Source organism: Doryrhamphus excisus, linkage group LG9 (genome assembly GCF_037039965.1).
Source record: "Doryrhamphus excisus strain RoL-2023G ecotype Guam linkage group LG9, RoL_Dexc_Guam_v1.1, whole genome shotgun sequence".
Taxonomy (NCBI): Eukaryota; Metazoa; Chordata; class Actinopteri; order Syngnathiformes; family Syngnathidae; genus Doryrhamphus; species Doryrhamphus excisus.
The window spans coordinates 22,029,305-22,055,160 of record NC_136365.1 but is presented as its reverse complement, the minus strand read 5'-3'; the positions used below and the strand labels follow the sequence as shown (position 1 = coordinate 22,055,160).

Genomic DNA, 25,856 nt, shown 5'->3' with positions numbered 1-25,856 from the left:
TCCTGCCATACGAGTGTATTCCATCTTTCAAAAAGAAAGACATGATTCAATATTACTTAACAATATGTTAAAAGTAGCCAGTGGGGCTTCAGTGTTAATACAACAGACACTCCATGACCGCTGGCTTCTTCTTTCATTCTTAAAGTCTTCTGACAAGCCGGCTACGTAACGTCCAAAAAAGAAAAGAAAGAAAAAGTATCCAGTACATTTTGTTAAACAGAAGCTAAAAACAGAAACAAAAAAAGAACATTGTCAAGTATTTTGCCGTCCTCCTGTCGGAACTACGAGGAGGAGTAGTGGGTGGGGAGTGCAGGAAGTGGACACCGGCGGACCAACCAAGCACCTTTTTTTTTTTTTTTTTTTTTTTTTTTAATCAAAGTGGATGAGACGGCGTGCTGGGGAGCGATGGGATAATAAGCCACAATATGTCAAATACAGCTTTTAATTGATAACTTCTTTTCATTTCAGACCATGGCTTGTTCAGTCGGAAAGAAATGGCCCACTAAAAGCACAGAAGCACGCCAGGAACTGGAAATCAACACAGGCATTTCTGTTCTCTGTGTGTTTTTGTTTTTTTTTTTTTAAAGTTCAGCAGGTCCGTACGGGTCCCGTCGGAGGGAGGAGCCACGCGGCGAGAGGAGAAGGAAGCAAGGCAGCGTCGGGTGTGATTCGGGCACAGCGGGAGCGAACAGAGGTGGGCGGGGAGGTTGGCGGTGGCGGCGTGTGTGTGTGACTTCAGTGCGCGGCGAAGGTGGCTTTCTTCAAGCTGAAGTTGGACCAGTTGATGGAGAGCCGCTGACGTGTTTGCCGCGCCGAGTCCAGGCAGAACCTGTACGAACACGCACACGCCAGCGTTACATGGGGCTGCTTATTCATAAAGCCAATATTACTGTCGTTGGAGAACAGAAAAACTGTTTGCAAATATGCTTTTTAACATCGTTAGAGCCCTCTAGACATGAAATAACAACCCTATAGTCACTTTTCCACTCCTGTTAGCCGATATCAGACACAGATTTGCTCTCGTGTGGGAAGGAAGTGACATCAGGGGTTCAGAGTTTGAATTTTAGCTGGCCCGTGTTATGTTTTTAATATGAAAAAATATTGTATAATACATGGTAAATAGGGTCAATCACATGGCTATAATGTACGTAGTATGTTTTACTCACATTGTTGAAAATCTTCCCCCTGCTAGTTCCATGCTAAATGGCTAACGCTAGCAAAACACTGGACTTCCGCCTCGGAAGGAAGGAAACGTCCGTTAACGAGTCATTAACTTGTGTATATATACGTATATAGGAATTTTTTTTTAGAAATGTAGTACCTAAATAATAAAATAGTCATTCAAATACAGTAATTAGACTTATAAATATATTTAAGTAAATGCTGTAAAAAATATATATAAATTACTATTATATATATAAATATATATACTATATATATTTTACAGCATTTACTTTGTATTATATTATATATATTAATGTATATATATTTTTTAAATTTACAGCATTTACTTAAATATATTTATAAAAGTCAAATTACTGTATTTGAATGACTATATTTTATTATGTAAGGTACTACATTTCTATTTTTTTTTTGTGAATAAATATATTTAGGGTGTATTATTTGAATAATAAATTCCTCCAAATATATTACTCATATAATTCCATGGAATGTTTTGGTATGCTGTCAGGCATTTCCACCAATCAGAGACGATGTCCTCGCTTGGTGACGTAGGCGAGCTAAAAAAGGCCAACCCACCTTTTGAAATATTCCACTTCGCGTTCCGTCTCGTCCATTTCAGTGCTGTCCAGGTCGATGTCTTTGGGCAGGAACACGTCGTCTAAAACACAAGGAAGACGTTTTTACGACACGCAAGGGAACAAAAGGATGTCATGTGTCGTACTAGTACATGCATGCAGTAGAAGTAGCCAGTATTAGTAGCGTGTAGTGTTTGATGTAGAAGACGTATACCAACCTATGGAGGTGTTCATCTTGTCCCCCTTCTTCTTCTTGTTCTTCTTCGCTTTGCCTTTGGGTTGCGGCGACTCGGCGCTGGGAGGTTTCGTGCTCTGCTCCGTCAGTTCGGAGCGGCAGGTCGGCTGCTGAGGAGGGGGGGGGCGACGGGGAGGGGTTGGACACCGGCGGACTCCTCCGGTCTTCCTTCATGTGCCTCTTCCCGCTGGCACTTCTGTTGTTCCTTTCCGTGACGGCGGTGGCGGGAGGAGGGGGAGGGGGAGGGAGAGGAAGTGCGGGCGCCTCGACGGGCCTGGCGCGCATTGCTTTGGTCTCTGTGGTGCCGTTGGCGAGTTTTGCTGCCGATTCCGAGCTCTTGGCTAATTCGGGGTCCTTCTTAAGCGGGGACTCGCACACGACGCCCTTGGACACCTGCTTGACCTTGACTCTGTTGCCGATGTCGGCGTGGTGGTGGTGGTGATGGTGGAGGTTGGCGGCGTTGTTGGTCTGAGCAGAGAAGCCTCTGTCGCTGCTGCGTTTGGGGCTGTGCTCCGACCGGCCGTCCCGCTGATCCGGCAAGCAGATGAAGTTTTGGAGTAGCTGCGACTTCACGTTCTGGAGATGGTCGAGGACGTTCTGGGCGGTCTGTTTGAGGGGCTGCGGGGTGTTCTGAGGGGGCGCCGTGTTCTCCTTGGCTTTGTCTTTCTTTTTCTTCTTGGTGGCGCAATGTTGCTGCTGCTGCTGCTGCTGCAGCTCCTGCAGCCTGAGCAGTTCCCGCTGGAGCGCCGCCTCTTCCTCTTCCTGCCGCCGCAGCCTCTGCTGCTCCTCCTGCAGCAGCTGCTCCTCCCGGTCGCGAGCCTCGGCCTCCAGACGCGCCTTCTCCTCCATCTTAAAACACGCAGGCAGACACTCATTTAACACCGGTTTAGGAATGGAAAAGGTGCAGGGTGACATTCACCTTCTTCTGTTTATGCCGCGCTCTCTTGGCCGCCTTGGAGCTGGACGCCGGTTTGCTGTCGGCGCTGTTGATGAACTGCAGCAGGTCCTCCACTCGCCGGTGGTCCTCCACGCCGCCATCCCGCTCCAGCACCGGGTGCTGCTCCTCCCGCTTTGGTTGCTCCTCTTTGCGTTTGGTCAGGCGCAAGCGCAGCTTCTCCCGCATCTCTGCATAGTTTCGACTCGTCGGAGCCGCTGGAGGCTGCGAATGGACCAAGGAGTCCGAGTGTGCATGAGTGGACAACCTTGCTTACACTGTATGTATGGATGCATGTATGTGAATGGTCAGACCCAAGACCAGCACACTGGCGAAGAATGGATGCCGAGTAGAAAGGTTTGCAGGTGTGAACGTGTTCTGGCTTACCCCGCCGTGGCCAAAGAACTCGCAGTAGCAGCAGTCGCAGTATTTTCCTTCCTTCTGGTTGGTGGACGTGGACGTGGACGAGCTGTGCTCCGAGCAGCTGTCCTCGTCCTGGCTCTCCTCGCCGTCGTAAGGCGGGTGCTCGTACACCCTGCTCCCCTCGCAGCGGTGGCCTTCGCAGTCGGGATCGCTAAAGGCAGGGGGGTGGGGGGACACCAATGACATTTAGAAGAAAAAGATCTGTGATCTGCTGTGGCGTCGGGTGGGCCAACCTGCAGACGCTGGGCGGGGCGCTGAGCGGACCGTCTGCCGAGGAGGAGATGGCGGGCTCGGCCGGAGGGAGGCACAGACCTTGGTGGTGGTGGTGGGCTTCTCCCAAATCCGGGGCCGGCGCGGCAATTTTGGGAAAGGACTGCGGTCCCATGGCGGGGATGTGCGGGGCGGGCGCCGGGGGCAGTGCGGGGCCGGAGAGCGGCGGGAGGGGGTTTTGGGGGAAGCCTGGAGAGGCTTGCCTGTGGTCCTCTTTACCCAAGCTGTGAAACACGTCATCTGAGGCGATACAAAAGACACAGCGATTAGCACAACGCAACAAAACGATACTTCAACAAGAGGAAACGCGAAAGACACATTTCGACGACGATATGAGTCACCAGAGGTTTGACTACGACTTTCCAAGTGGTAGTGAAACACCAAACTGTGACGTGTCCTGTACACCAACAAAACATGTTAACGTGTTAATATCAGTGTGTGAAGGGTCACTGGGCTTTAACACGCGTAGCTGACAGAAGGTCGCCTAGCAACAACCGACTGACGCAAGCCTCAAATGTCAGGCAACCACAAATATGACCAAAAAAAGCACCTGCTAGCGTGAAGGTTCCTGTTATGGTGGCACACTAAGACATCATTACACAAGCATAGATTACCTAAAGAGTTGGGGCTTTTAGACGCAAGGTGGATGGGGATGTTATTACTCGACTGGACAGTGGTGGCAGTGCAGGACACGGACGACATGGAGGCCGAGGTGGCCATGGCCACCCGGTTGGTCTCCATGAAGGCATCTTGGAAATTGTAGAGACACTTCTTCTTGGCGCCGCTCTTCTTCTGCTCCTTGGCGTCCGAGGAGGAGCAGGAGGACGAGGAGGAGAGCGACGACGACGAGGAGGGGGGGGGCGCGGGGCCGGGGAGCGAGGGGTGTTCTGCCGGCGGGCAGGCGGGCGTCGGGGGGAGCGGGACGTCAGCGAGGGGCGGGCCGAGCGTGTCACCTGCGGAAGGGGGCGCACGTTTAGTGGCAATCAAAGAGTGACATTACAACAGGAGTCCCCCCCCCCCAAATAACATCGGTGGTGCCGAATTCCTGGTTCAACGTAGTCAACTGGCTCCAGACTCCACCATAATTAGTGAATTTCCGCAAAGTAGGATTCCTAAATGGAATATTTCGTAGTTACAGCATTAAAAAAACTCTTTACAAGTGTCTTGACATGACCACGAGTCACCTTTATATAGTAGACATGATAATAGTAAACATATATAAGAATATATATATAAGAGTAGGTAAATAAGACAGTGGGGGGAGTTCTTTGTTGTTTTCTTAACTTCCTGTTCATTGAAGACGGCTAATGTAGAGCAAAGTATATGTAAAATTTGCTTAAATATGTAAACATAACTAATAATATGCAATATTCAACCATTTATTCATATATTTTTGAAAAACCGCGATAGAGTCAAGTTGTGAAATTGAAAAAGCAAAACAAACAAGCTGACGGCCACGCTAGATGAAAAGACAGATGATGGCGACACTATCGCCCCCTTCAGGTGCTCACCTGGCAGCGCCTCGGGCAGCAGCATGGATGGATTCCAGCTCTTCATCACGGCCGCGTCCCACAGATTCTCAAACTTGAGCGAGAGGCACTGCAGTGAGCTGTTCCAGTTGCCGTTGCCGCCGCCGCCGCCGCCGCCACCACCGCCATTGAAGCAGTTCTGGTAGACGTGCTCGGGTAGTGTGGGGCTGAAGACCGGCTGCTTGGCCGCCGAGTGGTTTGTTGTGGGGTTTGGAGGCAAGGGCTTAGGGAAAGAAAGAAGAATCAACAAAAATGTGATACTCTGGCCCCCCCTGTGGCATATTTGTACTTATGTAAACAACCGCAACGTAGCCCACCTACGGGCAAGCATCCTCACCTTGCTGTGCGTGAGGGGCGGACTAGGGGGGTACAGCGTGGGGTGCAGCAAGGGCCGGGAGAAGTTGTGAAGCGGCAGGTGGCCGTGGATGTGCGGGTAGAGGTGCAGGGCCGGGTGGGCGGGCGGCGTCTTGTTGTCGGTGAAGAACTGGTGCCCGACGGCGGGGGGCGCCGCCAAGTGGAGTCGCCCCGCGGGCAGGCACGACGCCGGCCCCAAGGCGGAGTGGGCGGGGTCCTGGTTGCACACGTGGCACTCGCAGGCTCGCTGGACTGGCTCCACCTTTGGGAGGCAACAAAGGTGGTAGGCTTTGAAGGGTCCATGGAAATCAAAATGTACCTGGTACCTGTTGGTGGTTGTAAGAGGGTGGAGGACTGGTGGTGTTTCTGGAGGACAGCTCCTCCTGCTGTCTGCCGCCCTCGTCGTCGCCCTCCGACGAGCTGCTGCTGCTGCTGATGCCAGGAGACTGTGGCAGACACAAAGTATAACATTTACCTTCCATCATGTCCTTTATCCAAAAACAGACGTGTCAAATGAATTGTTCATTGATAGATATATGTACAGTGTAGTGTATACATGTGCAGGAGAAATAACAACAATAACGACAAGTGTCGTGCTCACAACGCACCACTGCCTTCTGTGCCACGTTTACGCCGTCGCCATTCATGTCGCCGTGGTGCCCGTTCACCGCAGGGACACAGTTGTCCTCGTAGCCGCTCACTGGGTAGATGTCGCCAAACTTGGTGGGCATGGGAGGCACTTCGTCATCATCGCTGACGCTAGTGGACCAATGGGAAATGGTAATGGTTTCATTTCATTTGAACATGCATCAGATTCCAATTGAGTGCATCCCATAATCCGTTCCCAGTTCCACATGTCCAAAAGGAGTAGGAAGAAGCAAAGCTTATTAAATCCTACCCCTCCATCTGGTACTTTTACAATCACTAACTGTTACATTTGTTCACTTCCTGCTTTCCATAATAGAGTTTAAGTGTTTTTTTTGTTTTTTTTTTAAATATTGTACCTCGTACCGAAGTACGAGGTGATAGGCAAGCATGTTTGCAAAGACAGTCAGTTCAAATCATAAGCATGTAGCATCTGGGGGTGCGGGGGGGGCGTACTTACAATGTGTTGCTTTCCCCGGTGGGCAGAATGAGTCTGGGATGCTGCTGGATGGTGATGGGAGAGCTGGAGTTGGAGCCCGACGCCGAGCTGCCCGAGGAGAGGCTGGGCGGGTGCACCTCGGCCAGGTAGTCCTGGGGGGGTTCCCCTTGCAGAGGCAGCTTGATGTGGAGGTCCTCGGAGATGGGAGAGTCCATGATGCCGCACGTCAGGATGTGGGAGAGGCTGCAGTCGTCGCACGTGCACCTGCCGCAGTCAACGAGTGTTGAAGCCATGTACTGCTGCATTTGGACGGGAGGAACGAGAGCGCTCACCTCCGACGATAATTACAGTTTGGACAGTCTGGAATGCTCAGGCGTGACGACAGCATTCTCATGGTGTCTGTGAAGTTGTCGCCACAGGGCAGCTTCTTATTGTTGGGTAACTATGAAGACAACAAAATATTTCATAAATAAGTCACATAAATATTTGCTGTATTTTAACAATAATAATTAGGAGTGCAGGACATTTATCGGGCCACATTAAAAATACCTACGATAACCAGTGATTTTTAAGATAGCGCCAATGATGATGTCCATATTTTGTGTGGGTGAGCAAATCAAATGCTCCTTTTCGCTCCTGCTTAGTGCCGTAACGTCCCCTGAGATCACTTGTAAACAAACGCATTACAGAAAACAACAGATGGAATGGTACAGCACTCTACAAGAAGCAATGAAGTCTGGAAAATTAAATAATTAAAAAAAAAATCCAAAAATTGTTACAACTATAATGATGAAAATGGTAATATTAATGATGATTATAATAATGGTGATAATAAGAACAATAATGATAAAGATTATAACAATAATAATGATAATAACAATAATAATAACAGGGGAAAACAATACTGTGGCATGAACATGATTATATCTTGCAAAAAGGGGGTAGGCATTTATAAGCTTTTGCTTCAGCCGACTCCTTTTGGGCTTGTGATATGATAGTTGAGTACAAATGTAAATAATGGAAAGTTATATTTTGATTGATGTAAGAAATGCACTGTAAAGTTTCATATATTTGCCCAAATAAAATTAAAAAAAAACAAAAACCTTCACTCTAAAGTGTAGATATTTTGTGTATTTTTCCTTTTGTGTATTTTGTGTCATGGTATTTGAGCAGGTCTAGTTGGTCAAATCCTAATGTGCTTGAGTCCTTCTTGCCTCCAGGTGGTAGAACTAAAATCCTATCGGTCTTGATAACATAAGTTATCGGTATTGGTTTGAAAAAAAAGCTATTGTCCATCTCTAACAATAATAACAAGAAGAAGAAGAAGGAGAAGAGGAGGTTGCATCTCACCTGCTCTTCTATGTACCGCCGCTGCTTGAAGAACTCCCAGTCTTCTTTCAGCATTCGCTGTTTTGCCTTTAAAGTCTGAGAGAGAAAGAGAGACGGACAAAAGTTGGGTCAAAGCACATTCAGCTGAGGCGAGCGTGAAATCAACTGAAAGCTTACATTTTTGCCAACTAATGACTTATGCTGCTCTGTTCTTTGGTTGGTGAAAGTCTGGCCCTCCACCTTGAAGAGTAACTTCAAAAAGCACAAGACAGTATGGCTCACCACAAGTACTTTTTATTTTCATACAGTAATCCCTTGTTACTTCGACTCTCAAATCGCGGATTTTCCAAAATATATTTATTAATAAATCATTGTTGCTTTGTGGTTGAATATCGCCTGTTAGCAAATTGTATGTATTTTTTGCTAACGTAAGCATTTGTAAACAAATGCAGTATTCTACACTGGTCACAATAGCCACCATTGTTCACAACAGGAAGTTACTACTACTGTATTGGGTAATAAGTATAAAGGAGAGTGTTATTTCTTTTTGTGTTTAGAAGGTGGTAAACGGGTTTCCTATGCTGGAACTACCAGAATATTCCGTCTATATCAAGTGCGATAAAGGAGGGATTACTGTACATGCACACGGTAATATACTTCCTGGTGGCGCTTTGTACCTGCTCATCCACATAGTCGTCGATCCTCTTCTCGCACTCCTGCCACTCGGCGGCCACGGACGCCATCTCCTGCTGCAGGTGCTGGTAGCTCTCCAGCAAGGTCCGGTACATGTCTTCGCTGTACGAGTCGTGGGAGGCGGTGCCGTGTCTGTGAAACGCAGTCATCAATGTCAACCGCCTTGGGATCGGATCTCCATAAGATTCGCCACTCGGCGTTCATTACTCAAAAGTACCTGCTGAAGTGGACAGCAAAAACTTACTTGATCTGTGCAACCAGTGCTGGCAAGCTGCTGTGCAAAATTGGTTCCGAGAAGACCAGATTCTCGAAAAGGTGCTTGTTGTGCAGCTCCCACGTCACATGGAATTTCTGGAGGTGCTCATTCTCCTGACAGACAGGGATTAGGGGGTGGGGGGTAAAAAGAACGATAGAATGTGAGAGGAGCAGACGATACGATATCTACTGGGGGCGTCACAAGACCTCACAGCTAGGAGACCCGGGTTCAATCCCACCCTCGGTGTACCCCGCCTCTCGCCCCAAGACAGCGTGAGGAAAAAGCAGTAGAAAATGAATGAATGACATATTGCAAACCACTAACTTGATTACTACCAGGTTACCACTGGCCAAGGTGCTGAAACTGATGCACAGAGTGAAGACGAGGAGAACATACCAAACAATAAACAGTCTAGTTTTCTATTTTTTGTAACGTATTATCATGCCCTGATGTAGTACCCTATTATTTTCCTAAATAAGAAACCTTGTGACACCCCTAATATCTACGGGGCAAACTGACCAGGGTGAGCAGGAAGCCGCTGATGGTGCGCGCGGCCTGACAGAGGGCCCGGTACTCCTCCAGCAGCAGGGAGATGAACTGGTGGGCCTGCGGGGGACCCTGGGCCGCGGCGGCCGCCGTCGCCGTCGCGGGTCCCGGCGTCTTGGAGCCCGCAGAGAGGTGCTTGAGGAGCCGCACCTTCATCTCCAGCACGTACTCGCGGGCCTGCTGCTCGAGACGCTGGTACAGCTGGTAAGGGTCCTTCTCGCAGAGTCTGAATAAAAGGCGGGGAGGGACAGGATGGCGACCATGAACCTTTTACGTTAATTTTACAATATAAAAATATTATATTTCATTATAGCAGAGGGGCGCTATAAAATGCAAGCTAGCTGTATATGTTTATGTGCATGCAGTTTTATTATTTGTGTATGTTTGTAAAGGCAATATTTATTATGGCTGCAGACACTTTAAAACAAACAAAACATAATTAGAGACCGGTTTCAGTTTCCTGGTGTGACAAGGATCCCGACTGGACAAGGTCTACTAAAGTCTTACCTGTCTACCAACTCCTTCATGCCCTCCTTGTCCCTCTCTAGGGGCTGGTCGTGGTCATCAGCCAGTGGCGTTCCGGCCTGCCGGTAGATACAGCGGACCAGGTAGCGGACCTCCGACCAGTGGTTCTGCAGCTGCTGAGACTCCCGCTCCGACACGGCCGAGATCTCCCTGCCGATTCAAGGACATTTTAGTTTAGAGACATTCGTGGGGTGACTTTTTGGAAGAGCGAGTCACACGCACACACACACACACACTGAACGCACCGCCTCTCGTGGCACGCTTCGCACCCGCACGCGGCGTCAGCGGGCATGGGCGCGGCGAGGTCGGGCGCCGGGAGCATGGGCGGTGTCGGGGCGGCGGCGGTTAGTCTGTCGCCTGCGTCCTTGCCCAGGCTTCCGTTGGCCACCGGCATGTGGAGAAGGAAATCCTGGCTCTGGGACACAAACAGAACGCAGCGCTGTCAATTATGGGATGGTTAAGCGGATGGCACACGCTTTCATCATGACTTGGGGCCGCATGAGAAAGTACAAAAGGAAAAAACGTAGCTCTCAAATGTACAGCTCCTGCCATCTTGTGCAGTTAAAAAAAAAAAAACGTCATCAGTATTGGAACTTTTGTAGCCACACCCGGAGACTACAAGTGTTTCAGATTTAGTTATTCGGGAGATATTAGCCACCAACCACAATTCCTATGTGTGTGCATTGATGAGATGTCTCTTTTGTTTGTTTTTATACATCTTTAAAAACGTTGTCGCTGTGGGTGGAGGCGGGGATGCTCGCAGAGGAAATTCTATTAGTAGATGGCGACATAGTGTCATATATAAAATCTCATGTATGGACTAGTGACACCCCTATAAGGCAATCCAAACAAAGTAGTTACATCTTTTTTTCCAATCTCATTGCAGAAGAATGGAGGCATTATGCTCCATGGAGGAAAAGAAATATTAGGGGGGGAATCACATGATTTCTTGCTGCGATTAGTTCCAAAGGCTGTATAGCATCTATATGGTCTCGGGGGGGAAAAAAAAAAAAAAAAAGCGTCTCTTCATGTGAAGAAGCCATGAAAGATGAAAGCGTACGCACGAGAAGCCATCGGGGGTATCAGCAAGGAACGTCTGACATTTCTATGACGAGCGCTCGACTGCATTCTCACTTCAGCGCGGCAGATGTATCCGACAACAAGGCTTAGACTGGAGGTGCCGCCCACTTGAAACCCAAAGGCACCCATTGCTCTGACCCCACACACACACACACGTGCTTCTGATGGCGCGTTTCCTTGTCCAGTCAGTCCTATTCTGCTGTACTAATGCATTTTCTGTGACTTACTTGGGAACTCCCAGTAGCCCCTGCTTTACGGGAATGTCCGCGTTTGTAGTAAGAGCACCGAAAACCTGTTATGACCTTCTAAATACAGTTTGGAATATTGTTAGAGCCCTCTACACATTAAATAACACCCCTATAGTCACCTTTTGCACTCCTATTACCTAATATAGTAGAGAAAGATAAGAGAAAATAAGACATAATATAGACACGTGTTAGCATTGGCAGAATACCTTTTGGTTTCTCAACATCCTGCTCCGGGTACTGTCTCTGCCTTATATTGTAAATTTTACTTCATTTAGCCATTTTTAATACAATTTGCTTCCATAATAGTTTAATAAAAGGTAATTGTCAAGCACAAAATAGATGAATAATATAATTTAGGCGCCTCACCCCCAGCGACTGCTCCAGCGCAGGGTGTCGGTCCTCCTTCTCCACAGTGCGCCTGCAGTCGGCGCATACCCAGAGAGGCAGCTGGAGGGTGCTGGGCGTCTGACCGCCCTCCGACGCGCCGGTCTGGTCGGGGCCGCCCGCCTCCGAGGGACGGAGGGCGTCTTTGCTGCGCTCGCATCGGCACAGGAGGCAGCGGTTGCCGGCCGTGTACGGCGCCCGCTGGTTTAAGCCGAAGGTGAACGGCGTCTGGGGGGGGGGGGGGGGGGGGGGGGTGTTTGGAGGGCAGGGAGAAAGAGAAGATGCCGTTTAAGCATGTTCATCTAGAACGGTGGTGTCCAGCATAGTCAAAGGATGCCCCTTTGATATTGTGTAAATATACGAGTTATATACCTCAGCTTTGATTAGACAAAAAAGCCTTTATTAATTATGAAATTAAGTCTTGATTATTAGTATCAACTTCACTCTAAATAATCTTTCTAAACTCTCTTTTTGTAATATTATGACTTCCACAATATTTGGACTTTACTCCCGAAATATTCTTACTTTTTTAAATATCCCAATTTTTCAAACACTTTGTTTCTTACATTGCGTTTTTTAATATGTAATTTTCCTCAAATATTTTGAATACATTTTCTTCTTGTAATTTACACTTTATTCTCCTAATTAACTTTTGCTCTCTATAACATGCATGCTACTAAAATAACTTTTAAAAAATAAACTAGTAGGTTTCTAGATTATAGATTTCTTTATTATGAGAAAAATTACTGCTGATTTTTGCAATTTTTGTTGATCTAGATATTCAGCAGTGAGAATGGAGGAAGGCCGATATATACACAAAGTGTGCTGGAATAAACAAAACATATTCTACGTGACTTTTGATCGAGTGCTTCTATGTGGTTAAATCTTCATCTTGCAAGCAACACCAATACGACATTCTACTGTAAGAAGGCTTGACTAAATATACGTAAAACAAACGCACCTGTAGGACTCCTGAGAAGTCTGCGTTCACCGGTCCTTCTGTGAACTGCGGCGTGACGCTGTTGTTTGCTTTGAGCTGAGGGACGACAGCAAACATAAAAGTTAAATACATACACGCATGTGCACATCTATGAAATGGGAGCAAGCTCCAAATTGAAAACGCTGCAATCGCTTAATGCAACAGAAAACCCAAGAAAACACACAGCGGCTGATTGCCGTGGCTCACGCTAGCGTGGCATAGGTGGGCTCCCCTGGTAGCCTGGCTAACCTGTGCTACGTTTCAGCTCGTGTAGACCTGCCGAGTGTCATGTCAGCTGAACGTTTGGATTGCTACATAGTCTGTGTTGCCAAAACGAGTATTCACACTACTTGTCAGAAGAAAAAAGCGGCGAGCGACAAACGCATGAATCGTTCTTAAGCCTGGATTAGTCTTCAACGGAGAACGTCATCTTGATCCTTTCATATGACTTTGTCAGGATTGGCTAAGTGTTTTCTGGAGAGACTTCCTATAGGTTCCTTTGGTGTGAGCAAATCAATGACAGTTAACAACAGTGTTAATTAAGCTGGAAGACATCGATGCATTATTTAAAAAAAAAAGCCAAAATCAGAAAAGGCATTGCCGACCAGTCCCGGGTGTACACCGCCTCTAGCCCAAAGACAGCTGGGATAGGCTCCAGCATACCCACGACCCTAGTGAGGATAAGCGGCATCGAAAATGGATGAATGAAAAGGGCATTGCTACTTTCCTTACCGAGGCATTGGCAACATTAACAGACGCCCCAGCAAAAAGCAAATATACACAATGTACATAAAGCTAGCTTTAATGTGTCATTTTCTAAAAAGGTGGAGCTTGTCTTGCATCTAGAAAAAACAAAAAGGAGCAATAGCAAGTGCAGCAGCTAGCACTACTGTCAGTATTTGTTATCATTCCTAATATTTACCTTTTGGGGCTGCCACCCTTTGAAAGCAGGCTGTAATCTTGAACCCCATGTGTGTTTCTTTGCATTGTATCGTAACACACAGCCTATTTTGCAGTAACATGAAGCATTTGGACCATTTTGTGATGTTAATCTAGGGTTTTGTCCACAAAAAACTGAAAAGCAGTTAAACATTGTAAAGACTGAGTGAAAAGACAGACAAGGCCGTGAAGCTGTTAGCATTAGCTAGCACTAGTGTTTATCTTGGGGATTATTCCGGTGACAAGAAATAAGAAAGACAATGTTATTCTTACATAAAGTGTTGTTTAGTAGCGCCCCCTCCAAAGTGTACAATAGTGTATAATGACGTGTTTGTGTTGTATAAAGTAGATAATAGATAGCTTACAACTTAAGCTAACTGTGGCAAGGTAGTCCCGTCGGTTCTACTGTAATGTTTACAGTAGCGTTAAGGCCACAATTGTGCAGTTTGTTAGCAGACGAAACGTGAAAAAAGGCATTTAAGGCAGCAGCACGGTGGGTTTTTGTCGACATTAACGGCCCAGGAGCAAGTTAGCCGGCTGTTTTCCTCCCATCAGTTTCGGGCCCACGGCAGGCAGATTGGTGTCGTTGATAACGTCCTCGCTTTGACATCCTCTGCCGGCCGCTGGGTCCGTCCCTTACCTCTCCGTTCATGGAGCCCACGTTGCCGCTGCCTCCGCTGGCAGGTGCTAGGAAGCCGGCAGGTGTCGGAGCTCCGGCACAACCGAGGGCCGACGGAAGGCCGGCCTTGCCGACGCCGTTGCTGCTATTGCAGACAGTACTGCAGCTACTGCCACCGCCCCGCTTGTTCTTCCTGCGTTTAGCCCCTCGTTTAGCATCGGTTGGACTCATTTTGGTTTTGTTTCTAAATCCGAGACAACGTGCCGTCCAAGCTTGGAGGGAGGCTGGGGGGTGGAGGTTATCAAGTGGAATATGTCGGGTTTTTTTCTTATGCACGCAGGCGATTTTAAAGAAGACCAGCCAAAGTGCAGAAGCCGACTTGACTGAGCAATATGGCTGCCGGCTGTTGCTGCCTCCACTTGGCTTCGGCTTGCGTAATGACGTCATCATACGTCCGGAACCATTGAGGGTTATGGGTAATGAAGTTCTTTCCGAGGTGCCGCGTTGAACCGCATCAAAACTTGGAACAGGTCGCCGATTTGTAACCAGTTGTGACGGAATAGCTCACACGTATGCGTCGGTGTTCAGCGTTGTTGGAAGAAACGCTGAAATAGATACACCGAGGACCCCCAGGAGGACAAAGTTGCAAGCGACTAATAGTGACGGGCTGACAGCAGGGGGAGAGCGTACTCAACAGATGATGTCAAGCTAAGGGCCCGCTGTCGTGGATCACTTTTTCCGGGGTCTAAACGCCGACCTGAGCAGACCGGAGAAGAGAGACACTTTCTACGCTAAATCCATTCAATCTATGCGGATTTAGCGTTAAAACCCGGCAACTGCTGCTACACCCACGAAGGACCCCTGGTTTGCCGTTTACGACTATCGGCTAAAAAGTTATCCGCAAACAGGTATGGTTAACTACTTTTGTGGGGGTATTTTGTTCCATTGTGACTTATATGTGGCGAACTGCGGCGACCACACAAGAGTTTCATGTTCGGGTGAACTTTTTGATAAACTCGCCTGCGACGCTGCAGCAGTTTAGCTAGCTTTTGCTAACTAGCCGGCGGCTAGCTACACGTCATCGGCGGAAGTCGGGTTAGTGAGCGACTGACAGCAAAAGTGTTACCACTGCAAGCGTTTAAGGTAGCAAACAACGTTAATTGATACCTTTTATTGATATAGTTTGTGCCTGTCTTTGATATAAAAAATGCTATGACGTGAGTGCTAGCTACTTCCGGCTACACTGCGGTGCGATTGTGACGTGAGGTAACAACTACTTGGGAGAAGCGTTAATAAAATGCACTTTTTGAATGCTTTTGTCGTGTCACTTAAAACAAAAATTAAACAATAACTTCCACGTGTTGTACTTTTAAAATGGAAGAACACGCACACAAAAAAGTATGCACTCAAAAAGTACAGAATGTTGCTCCAGTCACACACATTTAACTGGATTAGTGGTTCCCTCTTGTGCTAAATATAATTTCCTTCTCGTACTTTACCCAAAGGTGTATGCAAAGTGCGGGATACGGCTCAAAAGTAGCACAAATATCTGCAGAACCGTTCCAGTGATGGCAAACAGGCCAAATGTGATGACAACCATAGAGGCGGATGTTTGTGCTACTTGGTTCCCTGCCTGGTACAAATGATAGATGAAATAATTTAAAGTTGCTTATGTTAGGTATGTCTTAAAAACTGGATGCCGGGTTGCAGGAAACTTTCAGGTGCAATGATAACAAAAAATCAAATAACTATTATAAATGTGTAAATAACTACATTGATGTTATGTAAATGTCCACTCATTGTGGAACTATGGGCTGTTATTCCATTGGAAAAAATAATATACATTTACAAGTTGCATACTTTTTGCATGTTTGTCATGAGCTGCGACCCGTGCCACTTTGTTTCATGGTCCTTGAACACACCATCTAACTTTCTCCCGGCTGCACAGACACCGCTATTCCGTATTTGTTCCCCTTTTTTTTTCATGCACCTGATACTTGGTCCCAAATGCCGATACTGTGTGGGAATGCGTCAAGGTAAGATTTGATGACGTTGCTGAGTGCTAACGTGCATATTTGTCGCTGCTCAGCCTGAAAGTAATTCATGCTAACAGTGCCTTTTACCACAGTTTACCATATAACACATATGTTATAACATGAGGGAAAAACATCAACATGTACAATGAGTAAAAAGCTGCAATTTCACGAGAAGGAACCTGAGACGACTTGGGAGCGAGGCGAGCCTCGTCGGGTATGATGATGAGGCACAAGGACCCATTCATGAAATCTCCTGTCTCTTGTTTCCAGGCATGTCTGAGGGTAGTGGTGACACAGACTCGGGGAAGATGTCAGCGGAGGAGTCTCAGGAGACGGGCTGTCACGGGTCCGAGGAGAGTTTGAACGGTGGCTCGCCGCAGCCAAGTGTTGAGGATAGCAAGGATAGCGCGTCTGGGGACGACAGGGACAACGCGCTGTATGAAATTGACATTGACGGCGCGGAGGAAATGTCGGTAGGCAGCGGCGAGGATGTTGAGGGTGTAGAGAAGGATGAAGGCGAGGCTGTGGGAACCGTGGACACGGCCGAGGAAGGCAGAGATGATGCCGCTGGAGCAAAGGTGATGTTTACCTTGACTTTGGGAAAATCGAGCCTCTTCCTGTTGCTGCCGCGGTGGTGGTCTTTTCCGCTAGGAGCCCATAACCCCTTTCCTCCATGCAAGGTGTTCCTTGTTGCTTTTGGCGAGCTTGTGTTCTCTGCAGACTGCAGGTCCGTGTGACATGACAGCTTATCGTTGTCGTCATCATTCTCGTACTGTTTCTGAAAAAAATTCACTCTAATGCCGGGGTGTCCTGTGGGGGCCACTTACTGAAAAATTAAATGTATATAAAAACAAAATATGGCATCTAAGCTTTGTAATATAGGTGGAAAAGCCTATTATTAATATCAACTTTGTTCTTTTTCCCTCATTTTTGCTTATCTTCTTCATTTTCTTCTTAAATAACCTTTGTAAAGTTTCTTCTCATAATATGACTTTAATGCCATAATATTTTGACTTTATTCCCATAATATAATAACCTTTCTCAACCTAATTTTGTCAAAAATTACAATTTTATTTAAAAAAACTTTTTAAAAGCATTTTTTCTTTAATATTTCAATAACTCTACTAAAATATTTTTTATCATAACTTATATACTAGTTTATTTTCATAAGCTTTATTTAGTTTCCCCAGCTATTTGAACTGTCTTCCCGTGCATTTTCATGAATAAGACTTTATTGCCATAATAGTTTGACTTTATTGCCATAACATAAGTTTTTCCACAATGTTACATAAAATAGTAAAATTTCTTCTTGCAATAGCGCGACTTTAATCCCATAATATTTAGACTTTATTCCCATAATGTTGTAACTTTTTCTCAACCTCATTTTCCATTGACATTTTATTATTTTTTTCTTAAATTTCTCAACTCTGTTACTAACATATTTTTTCTCATATATAATAGTCCTCATATTATGAGATTATTATCCAAAATGACAGCTTTAAAAAAAGTCTACAACCCCCCCAGCTATTTCAACGTCATATTTTGATCTTGCTCTCTTAATGTTATAATTTTTTCCATAATATAATTTTCTAAAAAATACAACTTTATTTGATGTTTTTTCCCCCACAATATTCCCACTTTAAAATGAATGTCTTTCTTTAATATTTCAACTTAATGCTACTGAAATGAGGAAATTATTCTCATCAAATTATGACTTCTTTATTTTTAGCAACTTTTTTTTCTCCTCTTTAATATTTGACATTTTTTTGTAAAACTACTACTGATTGATAAGAAGTTTTCTTATTAAATTATATTTTTAGAATGTTCTGTGGGCCAATTAAAAAAACAAACAAACAAAAGCCCCCCGGGCGGCAGGTTGGACACCCCTGGCCTCAAATAGGCAGCATGGTCCTGTCACACGGGCTGACGCTTGGCTTCTATCTGGGGATGATTCCATGGTCTTAATGGTGTTAATGCTGGCTAATCTGGCGGTGATAAATCTATGTTGATTTTCAGCAACAGTGTCTTGCGTTTATCATAGGTTCCGTTTTAGGTTGCATGTGCAAACAAAAGTGGCTGTTTTAATTGTTAGATTAGACGCAGCTCCAGAACCCTCCCGTTTCTCTCTTCAATTGACCCGAAACGACACACAATCCAGGTTTAATCCCACAATATTCCTCACACGATTACTAAACGCATTCAAACAAATGCATAGCCACTCACCGCTAGTCGATGGTAATGTCAGTGTAGGAGGCTTTTTTTTTATTTTTTTACCAAAAACTGATACAGATATCAGCCGCTAACAATGTGTAACATGGCGTATCTCCTGTGGTGGAATGAACACCACATTTGTTGTACGCAGCATTTTTTAAAATATCGTTTTTCATGATCGAAGAAAAATCTGATACCGATATCGCATTTTTATGCTGACATTGGGTAGATAATTATCAGTACCAATAATATTCGGCCATCCCTGATAATCACATGATTTAAAAAAAAGAATACATTTAGACACAGAAAGCTTTCTAGATCTTCCAGAATCCAAACGGTCGGTTTCATTTACTCCTCTGCTGTGATTGGTCACACTCCCAAGTGCTTGCGAGTCTATATTATGTCTTATTTTACGATTGGTGAAATTCTTCAAATTTCGCTTGGAGGAGTCATCTGCACCTGAAATCCGGCAGTCTGAGGACTCCCAAGTTGATGCTAGTCTGAGACGGTCATTATGCCAGTAAAACGTACGTCTCCGCTGCAGGCTGACCCCCCCAAGTGCGTGCGACAGCCGTGTCAGACTTTCTGCATGCGGGAGGATTACGGTGCACAAAGTCGTCTTATCTCCTGTGGGCGGTTGGACAAGTTAACCTGTCGGCATCTGCTGCCGCCTTGCCTCCATGCAGGCGTTATATAGCCTTTAAGTATTTATGGTGTTGCCACACTGGAAGTAAAACGCTTTTATTACCGGGGACTTTGACCTTCCTGTTCATTTCAGTATGTAGGGGGGGTTTGGTTTTTGTTTCTTAAATGCTGTGGCTTCCGGAAAGTCGCAACAGTTTTTCCTACGGATAGTCTGATCAGGGTTTTATGCTGCCCATTTCAATCATCCATGAGTGAGATTAACTGTAGATTTTTGTTGTCCTTATTTGTGAGAAACCATTTTATTACTAATTGACCCAAACCTGAATTTAATTTGATGCATATGAATACACGGGAATTCAAGATAACTGAATAAAACAATACAAATACACATATGTAATAACTCATTCAAAGTTATACGTTTTCATGAACCCCAAGGCCCGATCCCAAGAACGTATTTATACCTCTGTTACGTTTCTTTGCGGAAAAAAGCTGTGGTGATGCAACTCTCCGCCAATGCGTTTCACTTCAGAGCAATTTGAAGCCCTAAAAACAGACAGAAGTGTATTTGATAAGCGCTCGGATGGTAAAAAGACATGAGAACACACATAGCTTAGTTCCAAATACTTCATGGCGTTGTATTTGTAAATACGTTGTTATTTTGGTGTAACACAACCCCTTTTTGTGTTGTGGTGTAGTTGTTTACGTATTTGAGCTGTCTCAAAAGCAAAACTCAATGTTCTGCTTGAAATCTTTTCACAAAAAGCTGGTTTTCTGCCTTTTCTAGTCGGGAACTGATATTTTCCTGAAACTAAGCAGTATCTATGTTCTCCTGCTGATTACTAAAGAACGGGAAAACGTGGAAACAAACTTGTGTTTTCTGATGAAAGACGGAGTCTAATCTTTCTTTTGGTAGGTTCCATGTTGATGTCGCTATAGAACGATATTCTATGTGGCTGGGATTGAGTTAAATTCATGAGGTTTGCTGCACTGACCTTCTAGAGGGAAGTGGAAGTTGAAGCCACTTTTTCTAACTCAATATTTGCGTCTGTACGTATATTTGGGTGTCTTGCGTACGAAGACTTTTTGTCGGAATTCCATGCACATGCATTTTGATGTTAGTCTGGGGTCCATGTTCCCAGGTTTAGCAGGGCGTTAGACAAGCTGTCACACTTCCATTATCGTTTTCAATGACAACAGATGGAAGGCGACACTCATGCTTGTTCAACGTGGGCGTCGGCTGTGTTTTCGGAACATGTTCCAGTTTAAAGCAGAAGCTGTTTGGGGACAATTTGGATATTTAGAATTGTATTGATGTACAGCTCCGTATGGTGACGTCATGGAGCCCAAGGCGGTCATCTCCACACATTGCAACGCCCACAAGATGGCAGCCCACCCCCGTCATCATCCACATGTGGCTCTTAAGTCCTCGTCCCCTAAAGGGCATCACCCTTGGGATGTTGAAATGAAAAAGACTGGAATCTGTCCTCTTCACAGGAGAACGCCATGGCTCAGGAACCCCAGATGAGCTCAGCCGCAGCAGAGATCGCCGTCACCAGCAACGGCGACCTGGATCAGAGCCCGGCGAGTGTGTTCCGCAGGGTGAGGTCCTCACAACATCTCCTAATTACCCCCCTCAATCTGGTCCTTTCTGAATGACTCGACATTCTCTAACGGTTCCAAAAAAAACTTGCCGAGCCAGTCTGTTGACTGCTTTCATCCAAACATTTGAGTTAAAGAATTTGTCTTCTTTCTCCGTCTTTCTTTTCATTAGGTTTGAGAATAACAGCAGCCATCTGTCATATCCCTGCAGTGATGACAATACCATGAATAATAATAATAATATTGAGTGTCAAGGTGACTCTAGGGCTGCTATGTCATGTCTTTGGGGCTCTAATAATGGTCCTAATCCTATTTAGGAAGTCCCAAACAGGGTTTCTATGCCATAAGTATGAAGATATTCAATTAATAATGAATCATACTTGCACTAATTGGGTCTAACAAGGGACACCCGCATGTTGTAGTTTTTGCATTTCCAGCTAGCGCGATTATAGTACGAGATGATAATGACTACTATGATTGGTTTTGTAGGACTCTTTCCCTGGGGAGTCGGGGGTGGCAGACCTTCCAGAGTCTTGCGTTCCTTCCAGCAACTTTGTTTCAACGACAGAAGGCATTATCCAATCAGGACCATACAAAGGTAAAACGACAACAAAAACAAAATCCGACTTAAAAAGAAATGTTTAGGAAGTTTTCACCACATCCAGTCTGCTGTACTTCAAGTTCTAAAGGTGGACATCATTTGACTTTAATGAGGCTCCTCTCATCCTCATCCAGTCGCCCTCCTATGCTTTTCATCATGGGCATTGTGTACCCCTGTTAGAAATGCTAATAACAATCCCTCTGCGGAGAGGTGAGACAGCGTTGCCATGGTGCTTTTCCATGTTGCTGACGATGGAAGGGGCGGCCTTTTGTCTCGCAACGCAACGCCGGCACAGCCACAAGAAAACACAAGGGGGGGGGATTGGCATCTGTGAGGCGTGACCCCGGGCTCTTCCGTAGGCGGGGACGATGAACCATGATGATTGTTAATTCTGAGTGTCTCCCAGGGTCCGTGAGCCTCCCTGCGTCCCCCGTGACACCCGTAGCCCCCAGCTCGGCTGTTGCCGGCCGCCTGGCGCGCTCTTCCAGCGAAAGTCAGGCGGACACAGGTACCCGCAGCGACGGACCGAGACCACATAGTTGTACTGCGATACTTCCAAATAACACCTACTACCATACTTTTCTTGGGATTCTCACCCCCTCTTTGTTCCCAATCAAGCCTTTCACCTTCTTTCCCGACCTAATGGCTCACCATCCTTTGAGCAAGACTGGGCTTGTTCTAGTTCCCTGCTTTGCAATGGCTAATGATGAGCATTTCCCTCTAAGCCTGAACGTTCAAATCAAATCAACTTTATTTGTAGAGCACTTTTCCTGCAAAGACATGCAACACAAAGTGCTTTGCAGAATTAAAAACAATTACCACAATTAAAAGGAAAAACAATTACTAAGAAAGCCCCTCCCTCCCATAAAAGTAAAGGTTGACAGGAGATGATGCACTTGTCCCTTATCGTTGTGAGAATGACAGATATTGTGTAATGGGCTTTCTGGCAGTTTTAAGAGGGACGGTTTTTCCCCGTTTCAGGTTCTGGGCTCTGTTTGATTGTGGCTTTTACTATTATTGCTCGCGCTACTTGAGCGTCAATCTTGCTTTGAGTAGTCGCTAGCGCCCTCCACCTCCCTGAATCTGCCGATAAATCACTCGCCGAGTGAATGATTTGTATTCATCTTCTAGATGCTCCGACTACGCAGCCAAGCAGCGGAGCGTTGGTCCTGTCAGATGACATCAAGAACCCGGCCATGGAGAAACTGGACCTGGTCAGAAAGTGGAGCATCAACACGTATAAAGTAATATTCCCTGCGATGAACCGCTTTGTTCTTCGACTCAAGCCAGTCCAGTTCCTCCAGATCTACTTCCTGTTTCGTTGTGTTGGAACTCATTCAAAGGAACCTCTTTCAGTGCACCAGGCAGATTCTGTCAGAGAGGCTGGGCCGCGGTTCGAAAACTGTAGACCTGGAGCTGGAGACCCAGATCGAAGTCCTCCGGGAGAACAAGAGGAAGTACCAGAACGTGATCAAGCTGGCCCAGACGCTGGCTGCTCAGCTGTCGCAGGTCATGCAGACGCAGAGGCAGCTTGGCGACGCCTTCGCCGACCTCAGTCTCAAGTCACCGGAACTTCACGTAAGCTCGCATATTTACAAACGTGGTTAGTCCTGGTAGGACTCTTGTTTGAAGAGTTTTTTTGTTTTTAATTTGACTTCAGGAGGAGTTTGGGTACAACGCTGATACTCAAAAGCTTTTGTCCAAAAACGGGGAGACTCTGCTGGGTGCCATCAACTTCTTCATCTCCAGTGTGAACACTCTGGTCGACAAAACCATTGAGGACACCATGATCAACATCAAACAATACGAAATTGCGAGGTAGTGTCGACTAATACTGTCTGTACCGTATACTTTTTCAGCATTTCAACCCATTTCTTCATTTTCATAACGCCATCATCAACTGGACCGTCCATGTCCATGTCCACTCAAATTGTCTTCATTTACTACAACAGTCTCTCAGGGCCAGCTTGCAGTCCTGATTGGTTGATTAGAGCAAAAATACGTCCACAACTCTCCCAATGCTCTATATTATATCTTGCTTATGCCTACTATACTGGGGAATATGAGTGTTAAGGTGTGGTGGTCGGGTCTGGAACCCATAAAGTGCCATAAATTAGAAGAACACAGAAGGACCAGGACTTGATGGTTGGGTTGTCAACTTAAATAGGTTCCATTGAACAACATAAAGCATATTTTCATTGCTTGTTTAGCTACAAGCTTGCAGGACAACGTGGAGGTTCTTGTGTTAGAATGTGAGGCAGCGACGATGACAAAGCCAGCAACGCCAACTCTGAGTTGTTTGTATGTAAACTCATGGCAGGGTGGAATACGACGCGTATCGCACCGACTTGGAGGAGCTCAATCTGGGACCGCGCGACACCACCACCATGCCCAAGATCGAGCAGTCGCAGCAGGTGTTCCAGATCTACCGCGAGAAGTACGAGAGGATGCGAAATGACGTCTCCGTCAAGCTCAAGTTCCTGGAAGAGAACAAGGTCGGCAAAGAAGAACTGGATTGTCACCTCTCTCGCTCTCTCTCTCTCTCTCCATTCAAGGCCAGCTTATCAGATCCTGACGTTTTGTTCGGTCTCCCACAGGTGAAGGTATTGCACAACCAGCTGATCCTGTTCCACAACGCCATCGCCGCCTACTACTCTGGCAACCAGCAGCAGCTGGAACAAACGCTCCAGCAGTTCCACATCAAGTTGAAAATGCCCGGTGCGGAGCAGCCATCTTGGCTGGAGGAGCACTGAGACCAGCATTTGTCAACCTAGAACTAAAACCCCAGGGGCAACCCCTCCCCTGAACGCTCCTGTCGTGATGGCCTTTCAAACGTTGACAATTGTAAATCTTTCCAAGGACGGATTTCTTGGGGAGGGGCACTATAAATTGATATTTTCACTACTACAATCATAGGAAATGCACTTTGATGCTGTTTTGACAAATCCATTGAACGGCAGTCGCTGCAGTAAAAAAACGGGAAAAAAGACAAACCGCCTTTTTGTAACACAGCATTATGAATGTTGTCGCCCGGCCAGGCGGACAGGTTGGCTCCGGATCCAAATATTTCTCGTTTTTGACTTTCATAACATTCCACACAATTCTCTTCTCAACCTGACCTCCTGTAGTTCTCCTAGTGTTCAATAGGAAAACAGTCATTCCGGTTGATGCTCCGTTTTTAAGTTTAGACACTGAGGAAAGTGAGTTATTTTGAGGAAAATGGCCGTCGTTTACGTTTAAGACACCGTCTGTGTCTTTGAATTTGTTGGGGGAAAGCGTTTGTATAAAAAGGAAACAAGTTTTGCGATACATGCAACGTTATCTGAATCCAAGGCTGATCAATTCCATGAGTTCACTTACCTCTGTTTGTTCCAAGGCTATTGGCTATCGGTTTATCTACTTGACTAAAGGAGATCCCTGGAATAACAAAGTACAGTAGATCCCACAATTCATTTGGGTTGCACACCAATTACAAGAAATGCAATTAACAGATGCTCACAAAAATGCACACTTTTGACAAACCTAATTCATCCAGGGCTACGTCCACAGCACAGCCAAACGCCTCCCTCACTCACGGTGCAACGCGTTTTTATAGTTTCACATGCATAAACCAATTCTAAATGCCTATGAATGTGGAATGAATGGGATAAATTAACATTTGATTGATCATTAATTTGGTAGCACCGCATGTGCGAGTAAAGGTGTAAATATCAAGTTGGATTTTCCCCAATAAAATAGTTGTTTTGATCAAAAATAGGTACATTTGCAGGGTGGCAAATGTCGAATTGTGCACATGCGGGAATCCACTGTACTTACAATTGTGAGAATACAAAGCTAGCTGCCTTGTTTTGATTTACAGCCTTGTTTCTAGGCTAAAATTAGCTATCTTGGCTATGCTTTTACACCGTAATAAACACCAAACACTAGTTTCGCTGCTATGAAATTCTCAGATGAAAGGGCGGCGTTTCTTTCCGCGTAAACCTCTGTCCACATACAAGGCTATATCAATTGGCATAATTTGGCTATTTCGGCCAGCACCCCTAAAACTTACCAACATGTTTTCAAACTAGTTTATGGGACACGTGGTGATCTGCGAATGCAAAGCCAGCGTCCTTGTTTAATTGCAGCTGCTATGCTATGCTAACATTGTGATGCTCTTAGGTTGTAACACAACCATTGTTTCTATCTGTGTAAATCTCAGATTAAGGGTTGATATAATCCAAGGGTATTTTTTTTAGCCATTTTGTTTGTTAAACCACTGATTGTTGATGTTCATACATCTACTGTGTCCACCTCAAGGTAAATCCCACAGTCTGTAAGCTTAGCTTAGCACAGAGATAGTAGGAAGAAAAATAGTCCAGAACTCTTAAACCATACGACCGCAAGGCGACATTCCTTGTATAATTGCAGCTGCTATGCTAATCGCTACGCTAATCTGGTTATGCTCATTACAAACGGACCAAAATTTCAATTTAGTTTGCTTCTTTTTTTTTCAAAGCCACAACACAGTTCAGGTTTCATAAAAACGCTTGATTTGAAACGTGAAGTTTCTACAAATAAAAGGCCATTTCACCTCCGGT

At 45.7% G+C, this 25,856-nt stretch overlaps 2 protein-coding genes across 5 annotated transcripts; one reads left to right on the top strand and one right to left on the bottom strand.

Annotated features, from left to right (window-relative positions):
- On the bottom strand, window positions 1–14,911 carry fam193a (family with sequence similarity 193 member A). The gene is given in 24 exon segments (XM_078793684.1): window positions 1–829; window positions 1,759–1,840; window positions 1,976–2,112; window positions 2,114–2,841; window positions 2,912–3,151; window positions 3,314–3,500; window positions 3,583–3,859; window positions 4,234–4,572; window positions 5,131–5,371; window positions 5,486–5,764; window positions 5,829–5,948; window positions 6,111–6,261; window positions 6,608–6,850; window positions 6,919–7,028; window positions 7,937–8,011; window positions 8,093–8,167; window positions 8,593–8,740; window positions 8,853–8,977; window positions 9,384–9,636; window positions 9,918–10,085; window positions 10,181–10,350; window positions 11,630–11,875; window positions 12,609–12,683; window positions 14,206–14,911. Coding segments are annotated over 24 exon segments (4,992 nt in total). The 5' UTR covers window positions 14,635–14,911; the 3' UTR covers window positions 1–735.
- arfip1 (ADP-ribosylation factor interacting protein 1 (arfaptin 1)) lies at window positions 14,182–24,893 on the top strand. 4 transcript variants are annotated; one of them, XM_058047095.2, is made up of 10 exons: window positions 14,182–15,092; window positions 16,491–16,798; window positions 20,571–20,675; window positions 21,165–21,273; window positions 21,683–21,784; window positions 22,408–22,520; window positions 22,633–22,854; window positions 22,937–23,094; window positions 23,597–23,771; window positions 23,874–24,893. In XM_058047095.2, exons 2-10 carry the CDS (start codon window positions 16,493–16,495, stop codon window positions 24,027–24,029), a joined length of 1,446 nt encoding a protein of 481 aa, XP_057903078.2. In that variant the 5' UTR covers window positions 14,182–15,092; window positions 16,491–16,492; the 3' UTR covers window positions 24,030–24,893. The 4 variants fall into 4 exon arrangements, with proteins under 4 accessions (XP_057903078.2, XP_057903143.2, XP_057903216.2 ...); XM_078793686.1 differs by lacking the exon at window positions 14,182–15,092 and adding an exon at window positions 15,119–15,327; XM_058047160.2 differs by lacking the exon at window positions 21,683–21,784 and having other exon boundaries at window positions 14,188–15,092.
- Window positions 24,894–25,856: the final 963 nt, after the last annotated feature.

Coding starts and splice junctions, on each gene's coding strand:
- arfip1 (XM_058047095.2), top strand. CDS start 16,493: ATGTCTGAGGGTAGTGGTGACACAGACTCGGGGAAGATGTCAGCGGAG. Junction 21,785..22,407: donor CGAAAGTCAGGCGGACACAG/GTACCCGCAGCG, acceptor TTCATCTTCTAG/ATGCTCCGACTACGCAGCCA. Junction 23,095..23,596: donor AAACAATACGAAATTGCGAG/GTAGTGTCGACT, acceptor AACTCATGGCAG/GGTGGAATACGACGCGTATC.